Source organism: Littorina saxatilis, linkage group LG12 (assembly GCF_037325665.1).
Source record: "Littorina saxatilis isolate snail1 linkage group LG12, US_GU_Lsax_2.0, whole genome shotgun sequence".
NCBI classification, from domain to species: Eukaryota; Metazoa; Mollusca; class Gastropoda; order Littorinimorpha; family Littorinidae; genus Littorina; species Littorina saxatilis.
The window spans coordinates 60,550,972-60,577,246 of NC_090256.1; the positions used below are offsets into that span (position 1 = coordinate 60,550,972).

The 26,275-nt window shown below is 39.7% G+C and overlaps 2 protein-coding genes across 2 annotated transcripts; one reads left to right on the top strand and one right to left on the bottom strand.

Annotated features, from left to right (window-relative positions):
• The first annotated feature begins 123 nt into the window (after positions 1–123).
• On the top strand, positions 124–9,929 carry LOC138982444 (post-GPI attachment to proteins factor 3-like). Its single transcript, XM_070355738.1, has 7 exons — positions 124–657; positions 1,655–1,804; positions 2,737–2,799; positions 5,744–5,805; positions 6,630–6,766; positions 7,402–7,606; positions 8,204–9,929. The coding sequence occupies exons 1-7, from the start codon at positions 373–375 to the stop codon at positions 8,262–8,264; spliced, it is 963 nt and encodes a 320-aa protein (XP_070211839.1). The 5' UTR covers positions 124–372; the 3' UTR covers positions 8,265–9,929.
• A 143-nt stretch (positions 9,930–10,072) lies between these two features.
• LOC138982441 (cilia- and flagella- associated protein 210-like) lies at positions 10,073–26,267 on the bottom strand. Its single transcript, XM_070355729.1, has 9 exons — positions 26,108–26,267; positions 23,987–24,204; positions 20,394–20,567; positions 17,731–17,936; positions 16,953–17,163; positions 16,594–16,679; positions 15,821–16,013; positions 13,703–13,867; positions 10,073–11,573 (listed from the first exon to the last, which is right to left on the bottom strand). Exons 1-9 carry the CDS (start codon positions 26,148–26,150, stop codon positions 11,217–11,219), a joined length of 1,653 nt encoding a protein of 550 aa, XP_070211830.1. The 5' UTR covers positions 26,151–26,267; the 3' UTR covers positions 10,073–11,216.
• Positions 26,268–26,275: the final 8 nt, after the last annotated feature.

The following is a 26,275-nucleotide window of genomic DNA, read 5'->3' on the forward strand; positions in this document are numbered from 1 at the left end:
TCAAAGTTATCTTCCTTGTAGAAATGAGAAAGGAGTTTTCATTGGATACGGACATTTTTGGACCAGTCAAAACTCCCCTTACAAATGCGATATACCAAGGGAATTCACTCTCCATTATAACTTGATCTAGCAGACACAACGAGGAAAACATTGAAACAAAATTTATCCCAAAAGGCTATTTATTTCTCAAGCAAAAATCAGGGAAAAATGGAAGTTGTCATGGACATAGAAAGCTGATACGGAAATCTTGATGCTGCTGATGCAGTCATAATTCTAGATCATGTTTGATTGACAAAACGTTACTAAGGAAATCGTTATCATCCTCTGTAGGCTGTAGTGCCTAGCGGATAGAAAGACTACGCCTACACCACAATGGCATGGATGCAAACTTTTGTGGCAAATACTTTTCTCATTCTAGTTTCTTGTCTCCAGAGTGTATATTCCTCTCTTGGAGATAGGTCTTTTGTCTTTCAAAAATGTCTGAGGAACTGCAGCTTGACCGAGTGCAATGACGAAGAAGCATTTGAAAGTCTGCAGCCTATCCATCTGCGAATGCTAGGATGGACCTGTTACTCTGAATGCGAACAATCTTGCATGTGGTACACTGTGGACGCCTTTGTCAAAGATGGTTCACCAGTTCCGCAGTTTTATGGAAAGGTTGTAGATTCTACTTTTTACTGTATAGTTACAACAATAAACAACAAACGTAACAACCAGATTTAAAAAATGTCTGGTTTTACAGTTATATTCTTCTTCTTCTGCGTTCCTGGGCTGAAACTCCCATTTACGTGTATGACCGGTTTTACCCCGCCATTTAGGCAGCCATACGCCGCTTTTGGAGGAAGCATGCTGGGTATTTTCGTGTTTCTATAACCCACCGAACTCTGACATGGATTACAGGATCTTTTTCGTGCGCACTTGGTCTTGTGCTTGCGTGTACACACGAAGGGGGATAAGCCACTAGCAGCTCTGCACATAAGTTGACCTTGGAGATCGGAAAAATCTCCACACTTAAACCACCAGGCGGCCGCGGCCCGGGATTCGAACCCTCGACCTTCCGATTAAGAGGCCGACGTCTTACCACCCCGCCACAGCGCCCGTCACAGTTATATTGCTACCAAACATTGAGTAAAGGAGTGAAAGATCAACTGGGAAAGAGAGAACCCTACACAAATAAATGTACACCTATATGGACACACACAAAATGAAATTATGAGATCATAGGCTTAATTAAGTGTATTCTGTTATGCGCTATATCACATTATCAGAACTGCACCTCCATGGAAATTGGACTGCCTGCGCACCAACTGTTAAAAGAGCACCAAATGTTAACTCCTTCAGAAATCAGCTGGATGAAGATGTCAACATTTCAAGATGAATGAATTAAATTGAAAGCATATCCTGAATTAAATGTAGTTAAAATGCAGACCCATAATAATTAAAACGTTGAAGTCAATATATTTACTTATGGGACGCTTTGTGGGCATCACAGCCTAGCTGCCATTCTTTCCCCAAAACAAAACAAAACTTAAGTGTGTGTGTTTTTGATCATATGTATATGAGTCTGTGAGTTAACTTTCTTTCAGTATTTTTCTGTCTTTAATTATCTTGGTTTTTTGTGTTAATTTGACATTGCTAAACATTTTATTTTCAGTGGCCGTTTGTGCGCATTATGGGAATGCAGGAGCCTGCGTCAGTGCTGTTTTCTTTCCTGAATGCTGCAGGTCACTTGATGTTGTTGCGCTACAGACAAAAAGTCTCCTCTTCAACCCCAATGTATTATGTCTGGCATGGTCTTGCCCTGGTTAGTTAGAGTGCGTCTCTGTGTGTTTGTGGAAAATGTTAACCAAAAGTTCATAGCTGTCGAGAGAATTAGCTCACCTTGAATCTGTGATTCTCTTTGGAAAACAACTGTCTTCCCCTGAAGAAAAAAAAGTGTGGCCATGATGATAACATGTTCTAAGTACATTCTGTCTGTACTGTAGGTACCAGGGGAGACCATCAGATTGCATTGAAAACTGCAATGTATTTTTATTTATTTAATTTTTTTTTTAGGGGGGAGCTATACTAGGGTGTTACTGTTACTCCTAGACCCCACCAAGGCTTAGGTTGCCCCTGGACCCTTTCCAGTTTTCATAGTGTTTTTTTTCCTTGTCATATGCCCGGTTGTGACACAGTCGTAATGCAGACATTGAAGCTATAGGGGTTGAACGTACCATGACCTGGGTGAGCAAAAGAGCAGATTCTTAGTCTTACTCCATTCTTTTGCTTTTCATTAAAACGTGCCCTATATTAACCACATAGACTGGTGACTTATAGTTATACCTGTCATTTGTTTTGAGATAATTTTTTTGTCACAAATATTTTATTGAAATGTTATAGAACAAACCTCTAAATAGTTTTTTCACACCATCTAAATCTCTGCGAGTTAGTGTTCAGTGCTTTTGATGATGTGAGATGCATTCAGTCAGTACATGTATCTATAATTGCCTTATATAACAAAGACTAATATGTAATATTATATTACATATTAGTCTTTGTTGTCTGTTAACAACAGTTCCTAATACTGTTAACATCAGTACCTAAAATCTTTTTTTTTCTGCATTTAAATTCATAATAAAGTAAGCACAAAAGCAAGTTTCTTCATGCTAGTAAAAAAAATTGAATTAAATCTAGTTGATTTTTTAAAACTTATCTTTCCCAATGCTGCTCCTGCTTCTGCTGCTGCTACTCAAGGTTTCTGTAAACGCTTGGACTTGGTCAGCTATTTACCATTCCAGAGACACCAATTTTACTGAGGTTTGTACCTTTTGTGATTTTAGTGAAAAGATAGATTTGTTGTTGGTTACCACCACCTTGAGCTTTTACAATAATTTTCATCATTGAGATGGAAAGTCAGGGATCTTGGTAGGATTTTTTTCTTTGGCATTGTTTTTTTAAATTTCTGTAAAAGTTTGCTTAAATTTAAACCATTGTCCAGGGTTTTATGTAGTCCTAAATTACACAGCAAAGTTCTGGTGATTTGAAATAAGTTTTGATGTTTATCGACTGCCATGAACAAGCATCATCCCTGAAAGTAAATGGTTTAGTGATGCTGTCACAGGGATGTCGTTAGGCGTAGGAAATCGGACATAGACCGATTAAAAGGCTAAAATGTCTGATTCACATAGCTGCATGGCGGTCAGATGTCCTATCGTTTTCAACTGAGTGCAATCATTGTCCGATAAGAACTCCATTCCTTCGGACAGCGCGTTATTTGATAATTTTCATTTCATGATAGAAATCTTCAAAAAGCGACCAAGCGCTCTCGCGTACATGTGCACCGAAGTTGAGCAGTGCAGATCTTGCGTTTTCCGAATCGTTTGCGGTAAGAGCTGTTTGCGTACACCTGTCTAAAGCACGGGAGACAACTCCAACTGACCAAGGCATGCGTCTGCTTTGATTTGCTTTCGGTTAGAGATGAAGCGCACGGCACTGAATTATGCCACCGAAAAAAACTAAAGCCTGCCAAAGAACAACGAAAGCTGAACACGTTTGGCATTTCAACAGCACTGTGTGCTACATAAGGGTCAAGAACATGGGAAAACACGGCTAGCAATTGCATCATTTTGGAAAATGACAGTGCCAGTGACAGTGTCGCCGCTAAAACCTCCACAATCACGGAAAGTAAAGTTTCGTGACTTGAAGATGATGTCGGTACAACAGGAAATTCACACATACGGTCTTTTAATAAGGTTAACTATTCATGGCTGACCCTGTTTAGTACTAGTTGGTTAGAATTTGACAGCAAAGAGACCATATATGTCAAGAAAAATTATAATGTCCTATTAAAATGTCTGAAAGCAGTCAAATGTCCTATTGATGCCGAAGAGCTCAGGACATTTTGTCCTGTAGGTATGAATTTGTGGCAACATCCCTGCTGTCAAGTAGACTTCCAAGACTACTTTTCACTCTTTCCGTGTATGGGTTCACACTCTGTATACCCTCTGTTTTCTTGACCGAACAATTTCACCCCGCGTTTAAACCTATGTGCAGAATACATGTATGCGTGTATGTGCATGCTTGAGTTTAAATGCCTGCATGAGTCTACACGCATGCTTGAGTGTATTTTTGTTCAGTGCATATGCATTACTGTTTGGTTCACCTAAGAAATCATTGTTTCATAGTAATGAGCAGTATTTATTTGTATGGACAGATCATTCTGGCCACCTGTCCATCCATTAACAAAAAACTTAATGTTGAGGTTTTCTCAGGTGAGCTAGAGCTTTGAAACTAACAGATTTCTAGGCTCTGATGATGTTTAAGATCTGGTTGACTCTTGTCAAATGTAAAGGTCAGAATGGTTTATGTTAGGGTAAACACATTTGAAGCTAGTTTTGAAACTTTACACATTTGTAGGATGTGATGACCTTCAGATATGACCCAAGTTTGGTTGACCCTAGCCAAATTTCAAGGTTACAACTGGGTCATTTTCAGGTCAAGAATTGGAAAATTATCATTTCTCGCATGCTTTTGAAGCTAGAAGTAGAACTGTGAAACTTTATACATTCTTATAGGGTTTGATGACCTCCAAACAGGATCCCAAGTCTGGTTGACCTTGACAAATTTCAAGGTCACAGTTGGGTGAGTTTGGGATTCAAAATCACAAACTATCATTTTTTAAATTTTTGACTCACATGCGAAGCAAAAGTGAGTCTATGTACTCACCCGAGTCGTCCGTCCGTCCCGGCGTCCGTCCGGAAAACTTTAACGTTGGATATTTCTTGGACACTATTCAGTCTATCAGTACCAAATTTGGCAAGATGGTGTATGATGACAAGGCCCCAAAAAACATACATAGCATCTTGACCTTGCTTCAAGGTCAAGATCGCAGGGGCCATAAATGTTGTCTAAAAAACAGCTATTTTTCACATTTTCTCTGAAGTTTTTGAGATTTAATACCTCACCTATATATGATATATAGGGCAAAGTAAGCCCCATCTTTTGATACCAGTTTGGTTTACCTTGCTTCAAGGTCAAGGTCACAGGAGCTCTTCAAAGTTGGATTGTATACATATTTTGAAGTGACCTTGACCCTGAACTATGGAAGATAACTGTTTCAAACTTAAAAATTATGTGGGGCACATGTTATGCTTTCATCATGAGACACATTTGGTCACATATGATCAAGGTCAAGGTCACTTTGACCCTTATGAAATGTGACCAAAATAAGGTAGTGAACCACTAAAAGTGACCATATCTCATGGTAGAAAGAGCCAATAAGCACCATTGTACTTCCTATGTCTTGAATTAACAGCTTTGTGTTGCATGACCTTGGATGACCTTGACCTTGGGTCACATGTATTTTGGTAGGAAAAATGTGTAAAGCAGTTCTTAGTGTATGATGTCATTGCTAGGTTTAGCTGAAGGTCAAGGTCATGTAAAGGTCAAGGTCATGCATGTGAGTCGTATGGGCTTTGCCCTTCTTGTTTTTAAGCTAAATCTTTCACATACTTCCAAGGTTTGATGACCTCTAATCATAAGCCTGCTTGGTTCTGGTCAAAAATATCAAGGTCATGATGGGATCGAGCTTTGGTCAATCAGTAGAAAGTTATAATTTTCTTGAATGGAGCTAGAGCAGCAGATAATTTGTTTCTGATTCATATTACTTGAAAAAGGTGAGTCTTATTAGAATTTGCTTTATTTTTGTTGTCATGTATTTTTCTGTTTATTAAGGTGTTATTTTTTGTTTTGTATTTTTCAGATGATGGACTATTTCTTTGCCCTTTCCATAGTTATGTACAATGTGTTTGCTGTTTTCTGTAGGTGAGTGCTTGCCTTAATTCCGTTTCAAATTGTAAAATGATAGTTTCACCAAGAATATATGGACAATATCTTGATGATAATTAGCCATGTCATTCTTGTTTCCATTTCTTCTGCTACCAATGTTTGCTTCTGTAGATTTATAACTGGGCAAATACATGGTAATTTGCAAACATAGATAGTTCTTGCAGAAGAACATTATGCTTATTTAATTAGGTTCAACACTATTTTTAGGCTTCATTTTTATTCTCAGATTTATATATGTAGTATATTACATGGCATAAACACAGAGAAATAGAACTGGTAGAAAAAGATAAAGATTGCCAGTGTCATTGAATAAAGTACATGATTAAAACTGGGGAAAAATCTGTACAAGAACTAAGGCATGTGTTGAGGGTTGGAAGGGCATGCTGATTGGGTCATCCTCAACAACTTCCACCTGTATACTTTCTCCCAGTAAGGTAATATATTGTACTACGTTGCAAGCCCCTGGAGCAAATTTTTGATTAGTGCTTTTGTGAACAAGAAACAATTAAGTGGCTCTATCCCATCTCCCCCCTTTCCCTGTCGCGATATAACCCTTCGTGGTTGAAAACGACGTTAAACACCAAATAAAGAAAGAAAGAAAGAACTTAATTATAAAAACACATTTGCTAAAATACAAAATCTAATCAACATCCCCTATTACATAGTGGAGAGTCTTGGTGTTAGTTATATTGGGACCCCCCTATAAAGACCTCCTGATGTAGCGCAAAGGGGGACATTTGTGAAAGAGAGGTTCCACTGTTACACTGAATGTATATTTTTGCATTTTTACATGTTTTTAGGGTATTGGGAACAGACACATGGTGGAAGCCTGCAGTTACCGCCAGCATTTTGACAACACTGTTTATGCGGCATATTCACTATCTGGCCTTTGTCAAGTTTGATTATGGCTACAACATGAAGTTCAATGTTGCAATAGGTAAAGTACTTAGGTGCAAAGAAGATCTCTTTTCTTCTGAACGTTGTAATGATCAAGTATACTAAGTAGCAAATGTCTTGGAGACAAAGGACATAGCAGTCCCTCTACTTGAATTCTGTGCAATGCTTTAAGCAGAAAAGCTTATTGTTAGAAACTGTAGTAAGCTTTTGGTAATTAGGAAAACAACATGTTTTCTATTACAAAGTATGCAAGACACCCCAGAAAAATTAAAACAAGTTCTTTTCACTAAAGGGGCAACTAGCTGATACGATGAAAGTATTATTTGAAGGTGCAAGGCATACATTTCAAGGCATAAAGAATGTTTAAAACTAGTCATTTGGTTTGCTGTAGGTAAAAAGAATTCACGGTATTGAAGCCAACACCTTTCATTTGCTAACTATAGATATGTATGTTAAGATAGCATGGATGATGTCACCAAAGCTCCCTTTTTTTGTGTAGAGACTTGGTAATGGTTGCTTTTTTCAAATAGAGCATACGTTGCAATGTGCGTGTTCACCATGCAGGGTAGATTACTTGAAGTTGTATCATATATTTATATACTTATGTGAAAACCTTATGCAAATGATGCAGTTTTTGACTTGCTTGGTAACTAATTTGTTATTTGCAAATTGCAGGAATAGTCAGTGGTTTGAGTTGGCTGGCTTGGAGCATCGCTCATCACCGCAAGCAGCCTTATGTCTGGAAGAGTGCTGCAGTCATATTGGGAGTGAACCTCAGTGTTCTCCTGGAGCTGCTAGACTTCCCTCCTTTTTGTTGGACACTTGACGCTCATTCCCTGTGGCATGCCTGCACTGTCCCGCTGAACCTCTTGTGGTGGAAGTAAGTTGTCCACTTTCTGCTGCATAGGTGTTTGTGACTACACTCACACACACACACACACACACACACACACACACACACATACACTGGCATGTACACACACACACACTTACTGGCATGTACACACACGCACACACACACAGACACACACGCACACAGTGACACACACACACACACACACTTCTTTTGTCTCTCTGAAGTTGATTTAGATCGTGTTGAAGATGTAGTAAATTTATTGATTGCAAGTCTGTGCTTCTCTTTTGTGTTTTTTGTTGTTTTGTATTTAAATTTCAGAATGCAGTTGCCTCATACCCATCCCATTTTTCTCTCAAGTTGCACCTCATCCATTCATCTTTCTCATTCAGTCTTCTTTTTTTTTTTTTATCTGTTGAGTTGTTTTTGTTTTCTTTATATTGTTTACAAAGTTGTTGTCTGGCCTGTTTGCATTTTTGCTTTCTCTGAACACACCCAAGAAAAACAGTGTAATTTTATCAGAATAATGTTGACAAAAATTATAGCTCCGCACAGATATCTGCCCAACATTTTGCTCAGCTCATGTATTTCATTACATTATTATTTTGTGTTTTCTCTTTTCAGTTTTGTGATAGATGATGGACTCTATCTGCAGCAACAAGAGGAGGACAAAAAGATGGTGTGACAGGTTTACAAGTTGAACATTTTGCTCGGGGCGGGGATGTAGCTCAGTCGGTAGATTTGTATCCAGTTGGCCGCTGTCAGCGTGAGTTCGTCCCCACGTTCGGCGAGAGATTTATTTCTCAGAGTCAACTTTGTGTGCAGACTCTCCTCGGTGTCCGAACACGCAAGCACAAGACCAAATGCGCACGAAAAAGATCCTGTAATCCATGTCAGAGTTCGGTGGGTTATAGAAACACGAAAATACCCAGCATGCTTCCTCCGAAAACGGCGTATGGCTGCCTAAATGGCGGGGTAAAAAACGGTCATACACGTAAAATTCCACTCGTGCAAAAAACATGAGTGTTTTTGGGAGTTTCAGCCCACGAACGCAGAAGAAGAACATTTTGCTCAAAAGTTAACTTTTTCCGTGCAAAAGACGCCAAGTACAGTGGACTTCAACCAGCGACACATCCGAACATGTGCACGCTTAACACATGTGATCTTTCATATTCAGCAGAAAAACTATTCACCTTCAGAGTGATTATCTATGTGTTGTGATATGGGATGAAAAATCTGTGGTTTCCCTTGCATATGAATAATATTTTTGAAAACTACTGTCAGAAAAGAATGAAAAAGGGAAACAGAGAAAAAAAAAAATAGTTCCAAGGACATGTAATGAATATTTTTTTACATCACCAGTTTACAGACCATGAGGCTTTGAGTTCTTTAAGTCCAGCAACTTCAGTAGACCTTGCAATGCAGTGTGAGAGAAAAAAATATACCAATTAAAGTTGAACATCCGTATCTAGGGCACAAAGCCTTGTTATCTTAGAAGGCCACAGAGCTAGATTTAATGATGCCAGCATGTAGTCCAGAGACAACAAAAAAACAGAGCTACATCTGTCATGCATCCATACCAGCCGATGTTGGCCTTAAAAATGAAAGAAGAATAATGTGTCTGGTGTATAAGTTGTACAGTTATAAGACTTTACAATTTGAGCAGTTTTAATTATCCTGTGGAAATTATTGTTGAAGGTTTATTTCATGTTATCTTTGGCATTTAACAGTTTTTAAACAGTTTCTTTACTTTATCAGTTATTGATTAACCACAGTAGATGCTGTGTTTGAATTTGTGCCATTAGTGATTGCGTTGATTGGTACTGGTGTATTTTAAGCCAATGTTTTTCCCACCTGATGTTTTATTCTGCTAGCCATTTTTGGGCATGAATTGCATAACTGCATGTCTGTGCTATGCATACATATGCACATCTGTGTCTTTGCTCATTTCCTGTGTATGAGATCAGAATGTTCGTATTGAGTTTTTGAAATACTGCAGCAGCACATACACATTGATCAATGTTAAAATGAAACCTGTTTGTTTGTATATGTGATGCTTACATGAAAATGTATACATGTTTGTATATTTAGGTGTGAGTAGCAAGTGAGATGGGGTGTGTGTGTTCATGCGTGTGCATGCAGTGTGGGGTCAGAATGTTTTGAATGACTATCAGAAAATACTATGGTGTGTGCATATCGTTTAAATGAGTATGCTTAAACACGAGCATATTTGTGTGGTTTTCCTGCTGCCTTTTAGAACCTACAAAATGTGCTTTAAATGCAAATTTACAATACCTTTGTGTGTCTTATTATGTTTTTGAAGGATTAAAAGAGAATTAAGAAAATCTTGCGTTGACGATGTAATGACTTCTGAAACATGAAACTTTCCGTTGAGATATACCTTTTCCCTATTAGGGTCAGGTTCATTCTAGCAATGTGTGGGTGTGCCAGCAATGCTGCCAGTACTGTGAAAACAACAGCACACAGAATCTGTTGACATTCAAGGGTCGTTTTTATTGGCTGAATATTATCAGTGCCACCACAAAGTCTGTACAACCAAGTACAATTGTATGACTCACCGACACTTGAGAGAACCAAGTATCAGTATCACCCTCTCAATTTTTTTCATGCAGCATAGGCAATTATAGTTTCAACTGCCACCATGAATTTGACATTTAAAAACAAGGACACATACTTCAAATACAACACACATTTTTAATGACAAAGTTGCTTAAAATGTGTACACTGCTGTCATTGTCTCTGAACCGATTTATTTGGACATGCATGCAGTTCAAAATGTAATAAGGCCAGAAAACCAAACAAGTAAACACATAGTATACCTCAACTTTCCCTGATACCTTGTGCTTTAAAAATATACAAGAAAGTTGTCGCCCATAAATATGAAAAATGTTTCCTATCACAGTGACTTTATGTTTTTTGTACAAACAAATATATATATACAGTAATAAACACACAAAACATGCAGTGCTTCAGTGTAAATATTTACACAATTCAAAATAATTTGGGCGAGAAAACTGGATCAATTACTGTCTTCCAAAAATACTATCTTTCAATGATTCAACGATGCCTAAAAAAAGTCTTAATTCAGTAGTTGTGCTTGAATAGTAAATTGCATATTGTGTTGGGGGGAAGGAGTCCTCTTTTCTGCATGTTACCTTCCAACATGACTCTTAGAAAGCTGGATAACGCGAAATGAACCTTTCCAAGACTGCCAATAATACTGGATATTAAATGAGATATCAAAATGGAAACACCTGAGCATGTTTTAACTGACTAAAAGCTCAGAGTGTAAAGTCATCAATCTGACATTCTCATGTCATCCTACTTTGTCAAAGATGTCCATGAAGGAAGAGCATATGCGATATCTAAGCATGGGTGTTATTTGATTCTGTTTTGTGAAAATATTCTTGGGGAAAAAAATCAAGACCACGTGTATACCTTTGTCTCATCAGAGCTCTTCAGAAGAAATCAGATTTGAAAACAAACATATACCTCGATCAAACAATTTATCACCAATACCCCCCCCCCCCCCCCCCCACACCTTGGTATTAAACTGGAATGTACAAAAGACTTCGTAATTTTTCCCACAAGATACTTCAATCAAGAGTCAAACCCACTACCAGACAAAGCCTAGACGCGCCTTGCTGTCGGCCTTGCCATAGATCTCTTGCTTGACGTTCTCGGTGGTCACGCGCTGGTAGTGCGGCAACTGCACACCGGTCTTGTCCTTAGCCATGTAGCTGGGGCGAACACCACCTTTGCCGGGGAAGACGGGACCGAGACCGCCGCCAGCCCCCTCCTGGGCCGCCTTGCGCAGGGGGTAGACGTTGCGGCCGTTGTCCTCACTGTGCTTGATGACCTTGTTGGCGTACTCCTGGAACTGCTGCTCCTCCTTGCGCACCAGCTCCTCGTTGGCCTGGTCTAGGGCCAGCTGCTGCTTCCTCATCTGCTCCACAGTCATCTTCTTCTCGTCCTGTGGAGACACGAAGAGAGAGAGAAGTTGTTTGTGTAAAGCCTGTCCTTAACTGAGCGAAGTCGACTACACGAAGTATACTTTGCAAAGCTGTCTGCACAAAGCTTTAGCACTGAGTTTTTGGCTCACGTAAGTGTAGCCTATGCGATGCTAACTTTCGTCTGTCTGTGCGTGCGTGTGTGATAGAAACTTTAACATTTGACTGAACACCGAAATACTACTTTTACCGGGTTATTATCCAAGCAACAGCTTCAAAGTATTGAAGCAATGATCAACATTTCGTCGGCACGTATGTACAGACCTGTTTACCAGTACGATTTGGGCGTATTTTGTACGCCAAATTATTATCGGTATGCAAATACGCGACACACGCACAAAATACGCATAAGAAAAAGTCTAGAATACGTTTTCCGGTGTTGGTATATTGATTACGGGATGGTACAACTGATACCGGTTTCGGTTGAAGGGAGATAACCATGACAGCGAGTCTTCAGCTGTGGAAACCTTGTTCAGTTGTTGGCACGTGCGATCGTCTGGACAATCGTGGCAAAATGAAGCGGTAAAATGTGTCAGTTTCGGATGACTGTGCCAAGTCTAAACAGCAGAAGCAGCAGATTTTCTTGGAGAAATATAAGAAAGAGCCAGGAATTGTGGAGTCTACTATGGGAAAAAGTCATGCACACTGCAAGTATTGTAAATCAGATTTCTCCGTTGATGCTGAGAAATATGACATCGAACGACACTGCGGCATTTCCAAAACTCACATGGACAAGGTTGCTGCAAAGAAATCAACTGAAAGCTGCCAAGGAATTATGAAGTTCATTCCCGCACAGCAAATCCTGCCAGAAGAAAAGGCTGTAGTCCGTGCTGAAGCAATGTTTTCTGAGATGATAGTAAAAATGAACTTGCCACTGTCAACCGCAGATGTTATTTCACGAACTTCATCTTTTCATTATCAATCTGTTTGGAAAACACTGGTTATAATGCTATAAACTGACAGGTAAATAAAATTGTTTTATCCCTGTTGTATTGGAAGGAGTTAAATTCTGAAGGTGTTCACAAGACATGCTATTCTTACACAAACACGTTTGCACCCCCGCGTACATTTTCCCTCGCCCATATGGCTTTGCTTGCAAAGTACACCAACTTTTTGAAAAATACACTCAACTTTTTGGGAAAGTACTCTTGCCTCGGGTTTAGGGTAAACAGGTCTGTATGTAGTTAAAGTGTGTATCCAAAGAAAACAGGTGGTGGGGGGTTTTGGGGGCGTAAAAACAGGTGACTGGTTTGTGTTGTGTGTGGTATGTAGACCAGGTCAGGGGTCAAGGTGAGGTCAGATCGCGTGAAGGATTGTGGTATAGATTTACTTTTCAGTTCTAACCGAGCTGCATTCGCCGATTCGGGGAAGACGATTTCACATTGTTCGATTTCGTAGCAGCTCCAGAAAAATAGATAAAGAAGATACCAAAGGAGATTTCCTACAGGTTGATCTGCACAGCGTGTTTTCAGTGTCTGCGCGAGGAAGCGCTGTCGAAAGCGCAGTGTCGATCTGGCAGTCGTGTCCCCTTAAGTCGGCTACAGACAGATCTAGATCTAGCGTCTCCCACTCTTGCACCGTGTCACCTTTGCTTACTGTGTGTGTGTATGTGTGACGGAGTGATTGAGTTTGTGTTACTGTTTGTCAATTTCTTACGGGAGCCTTGAAGGCTTCGCCTCTTGTTGGTTAAGACTTTGCGAAGTTGACTTCATGCTCAATTGAGGACCACCTTCATAAAGGGGAGCACCCCTTGGAACATCTCCCCAGCCTACCAATTTTGTAAAACCCTGCTTTCTCAAGTTTCTTATTCATAACATCTGTAAACTGACATCCTTTTCAAGAACCCTGATTCATCCGATTTGTTAGGTCTTGAAGGTCTGTATTTGCTGTTTGGTGGTAATTCTGGTGTGAATCCGTGAGAAGAGAATCAAAATGGATTGTCCTCTTGTGGTTTTGTTGGCGTAAAAAGGAAAAGAGAAATAGCACTTGGTTTGTAGCCTAGCTTTAGCTCAATTTCATGGGAAACAAAATTCGCAACATTCATTGCAGAAAAAACACAGTGCACATAAATAGTTCCGTTTCTTGTACTGACCATCTGGTCAAAGAGGAAGTCGGTGCGCCTCTGACTTTCATCCCAGCGGCGTTCAGATTTCTCCATCTCATTGCGGCGGAACACCTCGTCAGCAGCCTTCCTCAGCTGGACCTGCTCTAGTTCCTCCCGGCGGGCAAGCTTCTTCATATCCTCCTGTTCCTGCATCTGTTGACATGGTGATAAACAGATTGTTAATGCAACATCAGCAGATGGTTATTGCAACGTCTGTCCTGGAATGTCAACCGATGATAAAAGTAATGTCAACAGATGGTTAATGCAATACTGACAAATGGTTAATGCAATGTTTGTTCTGTAATCACGGCTGTTCAGCCTCTCTCTGCGAGTGGCAATTATAAGTCTGCCACTGGCCTTAGACCGCCCTTGTCTGCCGTACCCTAATTCCAAACATTTCTGCAGGCCAGTTGATAGGGGGGAAAACTAGGCCTTCTTTATGCTTACTGGTGTAACCGAGTGCCGAAACACAACAATCACCTTTGGAGGCGAAGTCCAATCAAACAGGATTGAGAATTTTAGGGCTAATTTCTTAGCCCTATAAAACTGTTTTGGTTATGCAAAGGAAACCCAGAACATAAAGAGAGACAGAAGCCGCCAGACCCCATCACAAACAGAACTCTACAATCCACAGGTGTCTAGCCGGCGAGCTATAAATAGCTCGCACTCAAAGGCCAACAACTCTGCAGAGCCTGCTGTGAAGGACGACGGTAGTCCCCCTGTCACACTGGCATTGTGGGAAGTGGGTTAGTTTTCAATCAATCAATATGAGGCTTATATCGCGCGTATTCCGTGGGTACAGTTCTAAGCGCAGGGATTTTTTTATTTTTTTTAATATTTTTTTTATGCAATTTATATCGCGCACATTATTCAAGGCGCAGGGATTTATTTATGCCGTGTGAGATGGAATTTTTTTTACACATTACATCACGCATTCACATCGGCCAGCAGATCGCAGCCATTTCGGCGCATATCCTACTTTTCACGGCCTATTTTTGTGCCTCTTTATAACTGTTCTATGCTCACGCACGCTAGATTCCTTTTAGGTGAATTGCGTTTGTGAGTTTATCATCTACTGGATGGCGTGGATCATGTACGACCCATACTATGCAAAGCGTCAACAAAACGTTCATACCTATTTGATGGTTTAAACAAGTTTATTCAGTAAATTTCATTGGAATATTGCCGCATACATGAAATAAGGAACATGGAGCACAACATACCTATTTGGATGCCGTGGGTTGTTTATGACACATACTTTTTACGTCAAATCCTTCTTTAGAAAATAATGGGTTGTATATGACCCACACCATCTGAACAGCATGTGTATTCCAAAGCTTGATCAAGTGAAGGTTAAAGGCATAGTAAGCCTCCCGTAAACCATCACAGATACTGTCAGGCTTTTACACACAGTACAAACACCCTTCCATTTGAATGCTCACCGAACGGGAACATCCTAGGTGCCCTACGTAAAGAGCGAGCAATTTTCAAAGAATTAATTTTGCGGATTGTCTGTCAGACAATCGGACAGTGCTTTTTTGCGCTTCTGACCTAACTTTTGAAATCTAAATAATAAATTGACAGCGTGTTACACAAACATTCTTAAATCATAAAAGAAATCTTTTTTCATCAAGACAAGATCAGAACAATACAAAGTTTTGAAAGTTTAGAAAAAGATAGCCCGGAAGCAGGGTCACGCAAGGTCGTGGTTCTCGTAGCAGACGACGCTGCCTGGCGCCAGTTCCTCTGAACCGTTAACCGCCACTGCCCTAGTTCGCAGCCGTTTCAATGTTGCATTTCAGATTCAAAGGTACACAATAACGTGCTATTGCAGATAAGCTTACAGAGATTTGCATTGAAATGACAAACTGGCGGCTAAATTGTGAAAAAAGGGAAACTGGATTACACGGGTTCACGATGGCTCAGAGGTAAGATAAACCACGCAAAAATAAATTCTTTGAAAATTGCTCGCTCTTTACGGAGGGCACCTAGAATGTTCTCAAGCGGTGAGTGTTTAAATGAAATGGTGTTTGTACTGTGTGTAAAAGCTTGACAGTATCTGTGATGGTTTACGGGAGGCTTACTGTGCCTTTAAGATGTACTTGCCTGTTTGGATCTGTGCGCTGCCTGCTCGTGAAGGCCCTTTTTCCGCTTGGCATCCTTCAACTTCTCCACTGCTATGAACTTCTCCTCCTTTTCCTGCTGGGCTTTTTCGATTCGCTCATCCTCGTTGTCGATGGCCTGCTTCATCTGTGCCGCCAGCTTCTCACGGATCCTGTCTAGCTGCTGCTGTTTGTGTCTGTTGTGGAAAAGAGGAGGGAACAAATCAGGATGACCCTAAAATACTATGGCATTTAAAGTCACAGTCCTTCCCTTGGAAACGATTTAGCTCTCCATCTGAGATCTGGCCAGGCTTTAAAATGGGATAAGACCATGGCCATCTCTCCATTTGAACACATACCCAAAATCAACAGTCTGACGTACTGCTCTCTGTGCAGACTGGGAATTTTGTATGCATTCATTTCTTAAAAGCTACTAATGGTGGTGCACACACATTTAGTTGTTGGCAGTAGTAGAAGATTTTTGATTGTGAGAGTGTAAAGTGGGAAAAAGGGGAGTATACAGAGCACTAGTGCCGAGTGCTGATGAACTATCCTTTTCCTCAAACCTGATGCATGTTTATAACAATGCATGATATTTTGTAGATGTTTATTTCATTATAGGCATACAGACAGTATAATATGGTAACCAGCTACAGAAAAAGAACACACACAAGTGCACACACACACACACACACACACACGCAGCATTAACAACAAGCAGACTCATACAAAGTCAGCTAATGGAAACCTATGGATAAGAACTTCATAAAGACTTACGTGTAGATGTCTCTTTCTTTCTCAGCACGTAGACGCATCATCTTACGCTTGGCAGCTGCGAAAATTCGGCACTCTTCATTTTCTTCCTGAAAATATGGTACGGTAGATTTTGTTGGGTACATTATATCTGCATATTGCCATACAAATCTCTTACTTCACCTTCACAACTCTTCAAGAGAAAGGCAGGGGAGTTGGAGAGAGAGCGTGTGTGTGTACGAGTGTGAGGCAGTGTCAGGGTTATGACACTGTTGCCATCCTTTTCTATCTCCTCTCCTCTCCTCTCTCTCTCTCTCACACACACACACACACACACAAACAGTGTAAACGAAAAAAATAAACAGTACTTAACAAGCACAAACCTCCTGCTGCACTTCCTTGAGCTGCTTCATCTTCTGTACATCTTGAATCTGCTGCTGGTTGTCCAGCATCATCTGCCGACGTTCCTCTGCACGGATTTTGTCCAGACGCTCCTTCTCGCGTTCATACGCTACCGACAGTTTCTTCAGTTCCTCTCCCTCTGCTCTATCCTCCACCTGTTCTAGGTTTTGTTCTGTAAGGTGCTCGCCAACTCTGAAAGATCATGGATTGTTGTACACACTTGAAAGATCATGAATTGTTGTACACACTTATAAGATCCTGATGTCTCAAACTTTTTTCTAATGCATTATGCTTGTACTGTTGCTCTAGTTCTTTACGACAAGATGTGCACTGGCCCTTCATTTGCTTCCTGCTTTGCTTGTTTTAGTACATGTGATATCGTTATTATTCTTTACTGTGCAATTAATACTCTCACCCCAGAGTTTTTTTATTGTTTGGTTTTTGAGGTTATGACCCACCCTGTGTATCTACTTAAACCTGAATTACCTGTTCCAGAATAATGAACTACTAGACTAAGAAAAGAATGCTTCAAACCTTCTTTTTTTTAACCGCAGGAATCAGCTTTCTTCTGAGATATTACTATTAGGGCTTACAAATGAAGATGTCTTATTTTACAATCTTAATTAATTTGCTTGAAACCTTCTTGATCCTGACCCATGCCTTTAAGACACTAACACTACCGAGTTCTAGAAAATGATGAATGAATAGACTTCAATAAAAGAAAACAAATTAAGTGGTAGCCAAGAACAAACAACGTACTGTTTCTGCATGAAGTTATAGTTATCTTCTGCCGCTTTCATGCGTTTTAATGCAGCCTCCTGGTCACGTCGAACAGAGTCGTCATACTCACGACGAGCCTTCTCCAGCCACTCGCGATCTTGACCTTCGTTCGCCTTGGCCTTGAGAATGTTCAGCTCCAACTGAGCGTCACGCTCCTTCAGAACCTCTGTCAGCTGCAGCGCACTCTGTGAACACAAGAATGGATGGATGGTTATAGCATGTGTGTGTGTGTGTGTGTGTGTGTGTGTGTGTTTGTGACAGAGAGGGGGCATGTGTGTGTGTGTGAGTGTGTGTGCGTGTGTGTGTGTGTGACAGGGAATAAAAAAAAAGGGAGAAAGAACATAATTTTCTATCATTTTATTTCTAACAATATCTGACAGTTCATTCATGAGTGCTTCTATTCACCACAACCAAAATGTTTCAGTGACGCATGTTCACGTTTTACAAGTAAGTCTATCACACTATCAAATATCCAATTACATGTAGCATCCAACATAAACTGCGAGTATCTATAGAAACAAGAAAAGCAAATGCTTTATACAACTCTCTTTCGTCAGGTCCATTAGGGTTTTGTAGGTCTTAAAAGGAGGATTCCACTACCTATGACCCCTCCCCCCCCTCTTAAAAAAAAAAACCCAAGAAAAAACTGTTCCAGTTTCATAAAATAATGTTCAAGAGAACTTTATACTGTCCATCTGATTTACTAAAACTTGATCCTTATGTGAACTGTATCAATCCATTCAACTCTAAGAATATTTCACATATTCAAACCAACCTCCTTCTCACCACCAATCACTAGCCTGACATACTCAACATCTACCAAATTATTTTTGAAAAAAAATTCATAATAATTACTTACTCATTTTCTTTCCCAAATTGCCCAGACAAAATATGTAGGCTCAGACACTTGAGTGACCTCATTTCAAATACAATGACATCATAACATGATGTCATCACCAAGAGTAGCAAAGACTGACCAAATCAAACAATGACATCATAGCTTAATGAGGTCAAGACTTATATCCTTGATAGCTCAGTGAACATTTTCAGTGGTGAAAATCTTTTCCAGCAAACACTTTCATGCTGGGATTCCAAAATTTGATGAAAACAAGCCAAATTTTGGACATGTCTGCAGATTACCAACACCTACAATTTCGTAAAATTTGGAGGCTTTTGCTCCCAAAATAATTGAGAAAACTTCAATGTAAAGCTTTACAAACATGACCCCCCTGTGACCCCAAAACTTGACGAGGGTCAATCAAACTTATGTCAAGTCAGTAGATTATCAAACCCAGGAAGTGTGCATATAAGTATCAAAGCTCTAGCTTCAAAAACATCTGAGACAATCATTGTGAGATCAGCAAACCCTAAAAGTGTGCAAAGTTTCAGAGGTCCACCTAACTTCCGAGATAACCTCAACGTTAAGTTTTTTGTCCATGGTCAGCTGGCTGGCCGGCCATACCACCGGACACATATGAATCCTAATACTCACCAATTACTCAGGTGAGTCAAAAACACAAGAAAGCAGCATCAAAACTCCTTGAAAGACCTATCTACTGACAACCTATTACTGCACTATCATACAATCAAATATCCAATTACATGTAGTATCCAACATAAACTGCGAGCATCTGTATCAATAACAAGTCGCGTAAGGCGAAAATACAACATTTAGTCAAGTAGCTGTCGAACTCACAGAATGAAACTGAACGCAATGCCATTTTTCAGCAAGACCGTATACTCGTAGCATCGTCAGTCCACCGCTCATGGCAAAGGCAGTGAAATTGACAAGAAGAGCGGGGTAGTAGTTGCGCTAAGAAGGATAGCACGCTTTTCTGTACCTCTCTTTGTTTTAACTTTCTGAGCGTGTTTTTAATCCAAACATATCATATCTATATGCTTTTGGAATCAGGAACCGACAAGGAATGAGATGAAAGTGTTTTTAAATTGATTTCGATAATTTAATTTTGATAATAATTTTTATATATTTAATTTTCAGAGCTTGTTTTTAATCCAAATATAACATATTTATATGTTTTTGGAATCAGAAAATGATGGAGAATAAGATGAACGTAAATGTGGATCGTTTTATAAATTTTTATTTTTTTTTTACAATTTTCAGATTTTTAATGACCAAAGTCATTAATTAATTTTTAAGCCACCAAGCTGAAATGCAATACCGAAGTCCGCGCTTCGTCGGAGATTACTTGACCAAAATTTCAACCAATTTGGTTGAAAAATGAGAGCGTGACAGTGCCGCCTCAACTTTCACGAAAAGCCGGATATGACGTCATAAAAGACATTTATCAAAAAAATGAAAAAAAACGTCTGGGGATTTCATACCCAGGAACTCTCATGTCAAATTTCATAAAGATCGGTCCAGTAGTTTAGTCTGAATCGCTCTACACACACACACAGACACACACACACATGCACGCACGCACATACACCACGACCCTCGTCTCGATTCCCCCTCTACGTTAAAACATTTAGTCAAAACTTGACTAAATGTAAAAAGAGGAGAGAAAAAACACAAGAAAGCAGCATCAAAAACTCTTGAGAGACCTATTTACTGACAACCTATTACTGTAGAAGGGCCACAACAAAACATTTATAAACAAACAAACAAACAAAATCATTACATGGAAGTTCTTGACTCGGTCTGTCTGATAATACTGCTGGGTCTTGGCCTTGTCTATCGCCGCACGACGCTGACCGGCCTGATACTTGGCCTCCTCTATGTCGATCTGTTGGCGTTCCGCTTCTTCCTTCTCCTCCCGCTGCTTCCGCGCCTGCAGTTTTCGCTGTCTCTGACCCTGATGAAAATGTCAAACAAGAGAAAGATAGAAAGAATGCGCAAGAAATAATGACGTCACAACTCATCATAACAATTTAATACACTTTCGATCACGTGCCGTCATTCCGTACTTTCTTACCATCCTGACAAAGGCAGTTTATCTGCCAAAATATTGATAAAAAAACAACAACCTAACCTGGTTACTGGCGTATCTTTTTTTTTTTTTGATGAAAAGGTTAAAAGTGTGGAATGTTGAAACTGATTTAGTAATAATAATGCATGATATTTATAAACCGGTGTATCCAAAAGTAAACCCTGCTCAAAGCGCTGTGCAATCATTGGAAGAAAAAACAAGTCGCGTAAGGCGAAATTACTACATTTAGTCAAGCTGTCGAACTCACGGGATGAAACTGAACGCACTGTATTTTTTCACCAAGACAGTGCAGCTTCGTCAATCCCCGCGTGAAGGAAATCGCTCACCTCCCACGTGCAAAACGTAGTGATATTGACACGCCAGATTAGCGCGGTAGCGTATTGTGCTAAGCAGGAAAGCGCGCTTTTCTGTATTCTTGTTAACTTTCTGAGCTTGTTTTGAATACAACCTATCATATCTATATGTTTTTGGAATCAGGAAATGATAAAGAATAAGATGAAATAATATTTGGATCCATTTCTTAAATTTTAATCGTAAGATTAATTAATCTATTTTCGTTAATTGTGATCACATTTTAAGAGTAAACATGACATATATATGTATATATTTTTAGATTCAGAATGTGATGAAGAATACAATGCATTCAATTTTAAATCTGTTTGCAAAAAATCGATTTTAATGACAACTTTAATGAGCAAACTCATTAATTAATTTTTAATGCCCCAAAAAAGTCTAGGGTCGCGTGAAAAAAAGGGTCGGTCGGGATACCGTAAACAGACTATTTTTTTTTCCTTATCAAGCAGAACAAGCCCATACGACTCACATGCTTGACCTTGACCTTTACATCATACACTAAGAACTGCTTTACACATTTTTCCTACCAAAATACATGTGACCTTGGTCAAGGTCATCCAAGGTCATGCAACACAAAGCTGTTAATTCAAGACATAGGAAGTACAATGGTGCTTATTGGCTCTTTCTACCATGAGATATGGTCACTTTTAGTGGTTCACTACCTTATTTTGGTCACATTTCATAAGGATCAAAGTGACCTTGACCTTGATCATATGTGACCAAATGTGTCTCATGATGAAAGCATAACATGTGCCCCACATAATTTTTAAGTTTGAAACAGTTATCTTCCATAGTTCAGGGTCAAGGTCACTTCAAAATATGTATACAATCCAACTTTGAAGAGCTCCTGTGACCTTGACCTTGAAGCAAGGTAAACCAAACTGGTATCAAAAGATGGGGCTTACTTTGCCCTATATATCATATATAGGTGAGGTATTGAATCTCAAAAACTTCAGAGAAAATGGGAAAAATGTGAAAAATAGCTGGTTTTTAGACAACATTTATGGCCCCTGCGACCTTGACCTTGAAGCAAGGTCAAGATGCTATGTATGTTTTTTGGGGCCTTGTCATCATACACCATCTTGCCAAATTTGGTACTGATAGACTGAATAGTGTCCAAGAAATATCCAACGTTAAAGTTTTCCGGACGTCCGGTCGACTAGGGTGAGTACATAGACTCACTTTTGCTTCGCATGTGAGTCAAAAAAACCCACAACAACCAACCTCATTACCAACCAACCAAAACAAACAACTAAAAATAAGAACACAGGATTCAAGTGTCTAAAGCATGCAAAATGATAACAACAAAAATGAATATCAAATATGACATATTATACAACTCCTGCAATGCAACCGAGGGGTGGATTAAATCTAGTTGATTATTTTTAGACAAGTGAGAAATTAGAACGAACTACTTTGATTAAACCCAAAACTCACACGTGGATTATTCGAAGTAAGAATAAAGAGGGCTAAAAAATAATCAACACTAGAATTTATATTTAGAACATTTGAAACCCAGACGATTGGACCCTGTTGCGGAAGAATACGTACAATGTTGACTCAAAACTGTAACAACAATGGCTGACGTGTATGAAGTACACGCATGTACCTTGCCAGGTTTCTTTCTGTGACAAGTCGACAGACGATGCCATTTGCTTTGTGTGTTTTTTTGTTGTTGCTTACTGTACATGACATACATTACGTGCAAAATCCAGTTCTTTAACAGGGAAACAACCTTGCAAATTTCCAGAAGCTGCAATCTAAAGCGACCTATCTCTGATTCTAGCAGACGATCTCTCCAATGTTTAACACAAAATCAGCAAACTCTCCTGTCACATAGAACGTCCATTATAAAGTGCAATGTTGAAATGAAGTTACCGGTCTGAAACATTTAGTCGTTTCTTCTGAGGCAATCCTTGTTCTCTTATCATCTACAGATTTACCGCAGTCTTCACCACGCGATCACAACAGTCAGACTTTCGAACATGCATACAATCTACGTAGGCAAGCATGATACGTCATGACGTCATATGATTCCCAGCATATTGACGTAATGCTAAACATCCGGTTATCCCGAGTTTTCTCCGTAATACATGTCCGTGGGTTTTTCAATGTTCGGTTATTTCCGTGGCTTCATGCGGAAAGGGAACCGTCGTCTGCAATCAACGACATGGACCATTCTGGTTCTTGCTGCTGACAAAAACTTGATTTTAACACAGAATGTAATGTCAGAATAGCTATATAAACGCTATTGTGTTGTAATCGTAGCAATGGGGTCCGATATTTAAACGAGACAAGTATAATGCCGACGAGTCGGAGACTAAGAATAAAGTAAAAGAATAGGGACTATTTGAATGACGCGCATTTGACACTCTGAGTGATTAGGCTGAAATGAAATTGCCTACAAAATGTCGTCTGCATGACTGCATGTTCGACCCGTGTTGGTCGTTGTATAAATAGCTTAAACAATGACAACTCGTTGATTACTGGAAAATAAACCACGAGTGGGTATTTGCAGCCGCTTGGTAATTCACGAGTGTGCGGAGCACACGAGTGAATTACCAAGCGGCTGCAAATACCCACGAGTGGTTTATTTTCCAGTAATCAACTCGTGGTCATTGTTTAAGCTCTATATAATTCAACACATCCACATAAACTGTCTAAGGTCCATGAAAAAACAACTCATGGTCCCTTTTCTTTTACTTTTATAGCCAGGATGTCAAAACATGTATGACCTTTCAATATATAGATTTGACAATAACAATTAGGTATTCTGAAATCAACTTTCTCAATAATAATTTGGATGATAGAAGTCAAACCTGATCATTATCTGTACTCGTAATTCTGTAAAAAAATCATTTTTCTCTAACTAGAATTGTTTTCATGTCCAAACAAAATCTTGCAATCATACACAATTTCAAGACACTTACTGCAAGTGTGTTCCCCCAGCTCTTCACCAGTTCCTTGGATTTTTCCTTCTGTATCTCCTGCTCTTTCCTGATGCGCTGAATTCGCTCCTCTTCGATCTGTCGTCTGTTCAGCTCTCGCTCGATGCGATCCCATTCTGATTTGGACAGTACTGTCACCTGTCGGAGGTCAGTGCCATCGGGCAACAGCATGCCATGTGGCTGAGGCAGCTCTGGTGTATCTGTCAGAGCAAAGTGATTCAATTAGTGTTGATTTGTCTGAATCTGAAGATACGCAACAAACAGGCGCAGTGGCCTAGTGGATAAAACATCGGCCTCCTATGCGGAAGGTGGAATATTCAAATCCCGGTCAGCTGCGCCTGGTGAGTTAAGGGTGAAGATTTTTCTGGTCAATTTATGTAGACCTGTTAGTGCCTTAGGCCACAAAAAAAAAGTTGTGTGTTTCTGGTCACCCGACCCTACCTAGTTTTTTCCCACCGACCCTGGACTTTTTTTAATTGCATTTGTAAAAAAAAAGAAGAAAAAAAGCGTCAAAACGAAAGTAACAGACGGCAGACGACACAAGGGGGATAACCCCGCATCCCTTTTGTCTCATTTGTTTTGTAATGTGTTGTCTTTCTCTTTGTATAGTAAGTCCAGTCTCTTTGCGTCACTGTATAGTTATTTTTTATCCTGACCACACAGCAAAAAAAAAAAATTTTTTTAAATTTAAAAAAATTCCCTACCTACCTACCCTATTTTGTTTAGCCATGTTACCAGAAACATACAACTTTTTTTGGCGGCCTTATCCCCCTTCATGTGTACACGCAAGCACAAGACCAAGTACGCATGGAAAAGATTCTGTAATGTCAGACTCAGAGTTTGGTGGATTACAGAAACATGAAAATATCCAGCATGCACAAAAAAAGCAGCAGAATAATCGATAAGATGATTGTGGTTGCTAAACGGATAAAGATGAAGAAAAAAAGAAACAAGAAGGGCAAAGCCCATACGACTCACATGCTTGACCTTGACCTTTACATGACCTTGACCTTCAGGGTCAAATAACTAAACCTAGCAATGACATCATACACTAAGAACTGCTTTACATATTTTTCCTACCAAAATACATGTGACCTTGACCCAAGGTCAAGGTCATCCAAGGTCATGCAACACAAAGCTGTTAATTTAAGACATAGGAAGTACAATGGTGCTTATTGGCTCTTTCTACCATGAGATATGGTCACTTTTAGTGGTTCACTACCTTATTTTGGTCACATTTCATAAGGGTCAAAGTGACCTTGACCTTGATCATATGTGACCAAATGTGTCTCATGATGAAAGCATAACATGTGCCCCACAAAATGTTTAAGTTTGAAACAGTTATCTTCCATAGTTCAGGGTCAAGGTCACTTCAAAATATGTATACAATCCAACTTTGAAGAGCTCCTGTGACCTTGACCTTGAAGCAAGGTAAACCAAACTGGTATCAAAAGATGGGGCTTACTTTGCCCTATATATCATATATAGGTGAGGTATTGAATCTCAAAAACTTCAGAGAAAATGGGAAAAATGGGAAAAATAGCTGTTTTTTAGACAACATTTATGGCCCCTGCGACCTTGACCTTGAAGCAAGGTCAAGATGCTATGTATGTTTTTTGGGGCCTTGTCATCATACACCATCTTGCCAAATTTGGTACTGATAGACTGAATAGTGTCCAAGAAATATCCAACGTTAAAGTTTTCCGGACGGACGGACCAGTTCTATTACATTTCCAGATCAGTGGAAGTTCTTACCAGTTTTATTACATTTCCAGATCAGTGGAAGTTCTTACCAGTTTTATTACATTTCCAGATCAGTGGAAGTTTTTACCAGTTTTATTACATTTCATTTTTGCACACCAACGATAGTGCAATTTACCATTTTTGGCATACCAAGCTCTCTGGTACATTACGTTTTGGGGCAAGATGCGTTTGCCTTCTCCTTTCCTTCCCCCTCCTCCGATTATTTGTTGAAGCAATGCAGGTAAAAACGATGCTGCTGCTGTAACTTAGATCACATTTTCCCTACATCGCCCCTTCTCAGAAGGCTTCTGGATGCAAAAAATACTCTTTTTCTATTTAAGAACACACAAAAGGACTTACTTCTGGACCTTCCCTTCCTTCTCCCGTGCATTACGGTTGCCATTTTGACGGAGTTTTCCACAGATATAGTTTGTAAAACGAAGTTCAATTCAATTTGACAACATTAGGGAGACGACTGCACAGTCAGAGGAGGTTTCCAGGCAAACATCCATGTAGTTAAGACGTCAC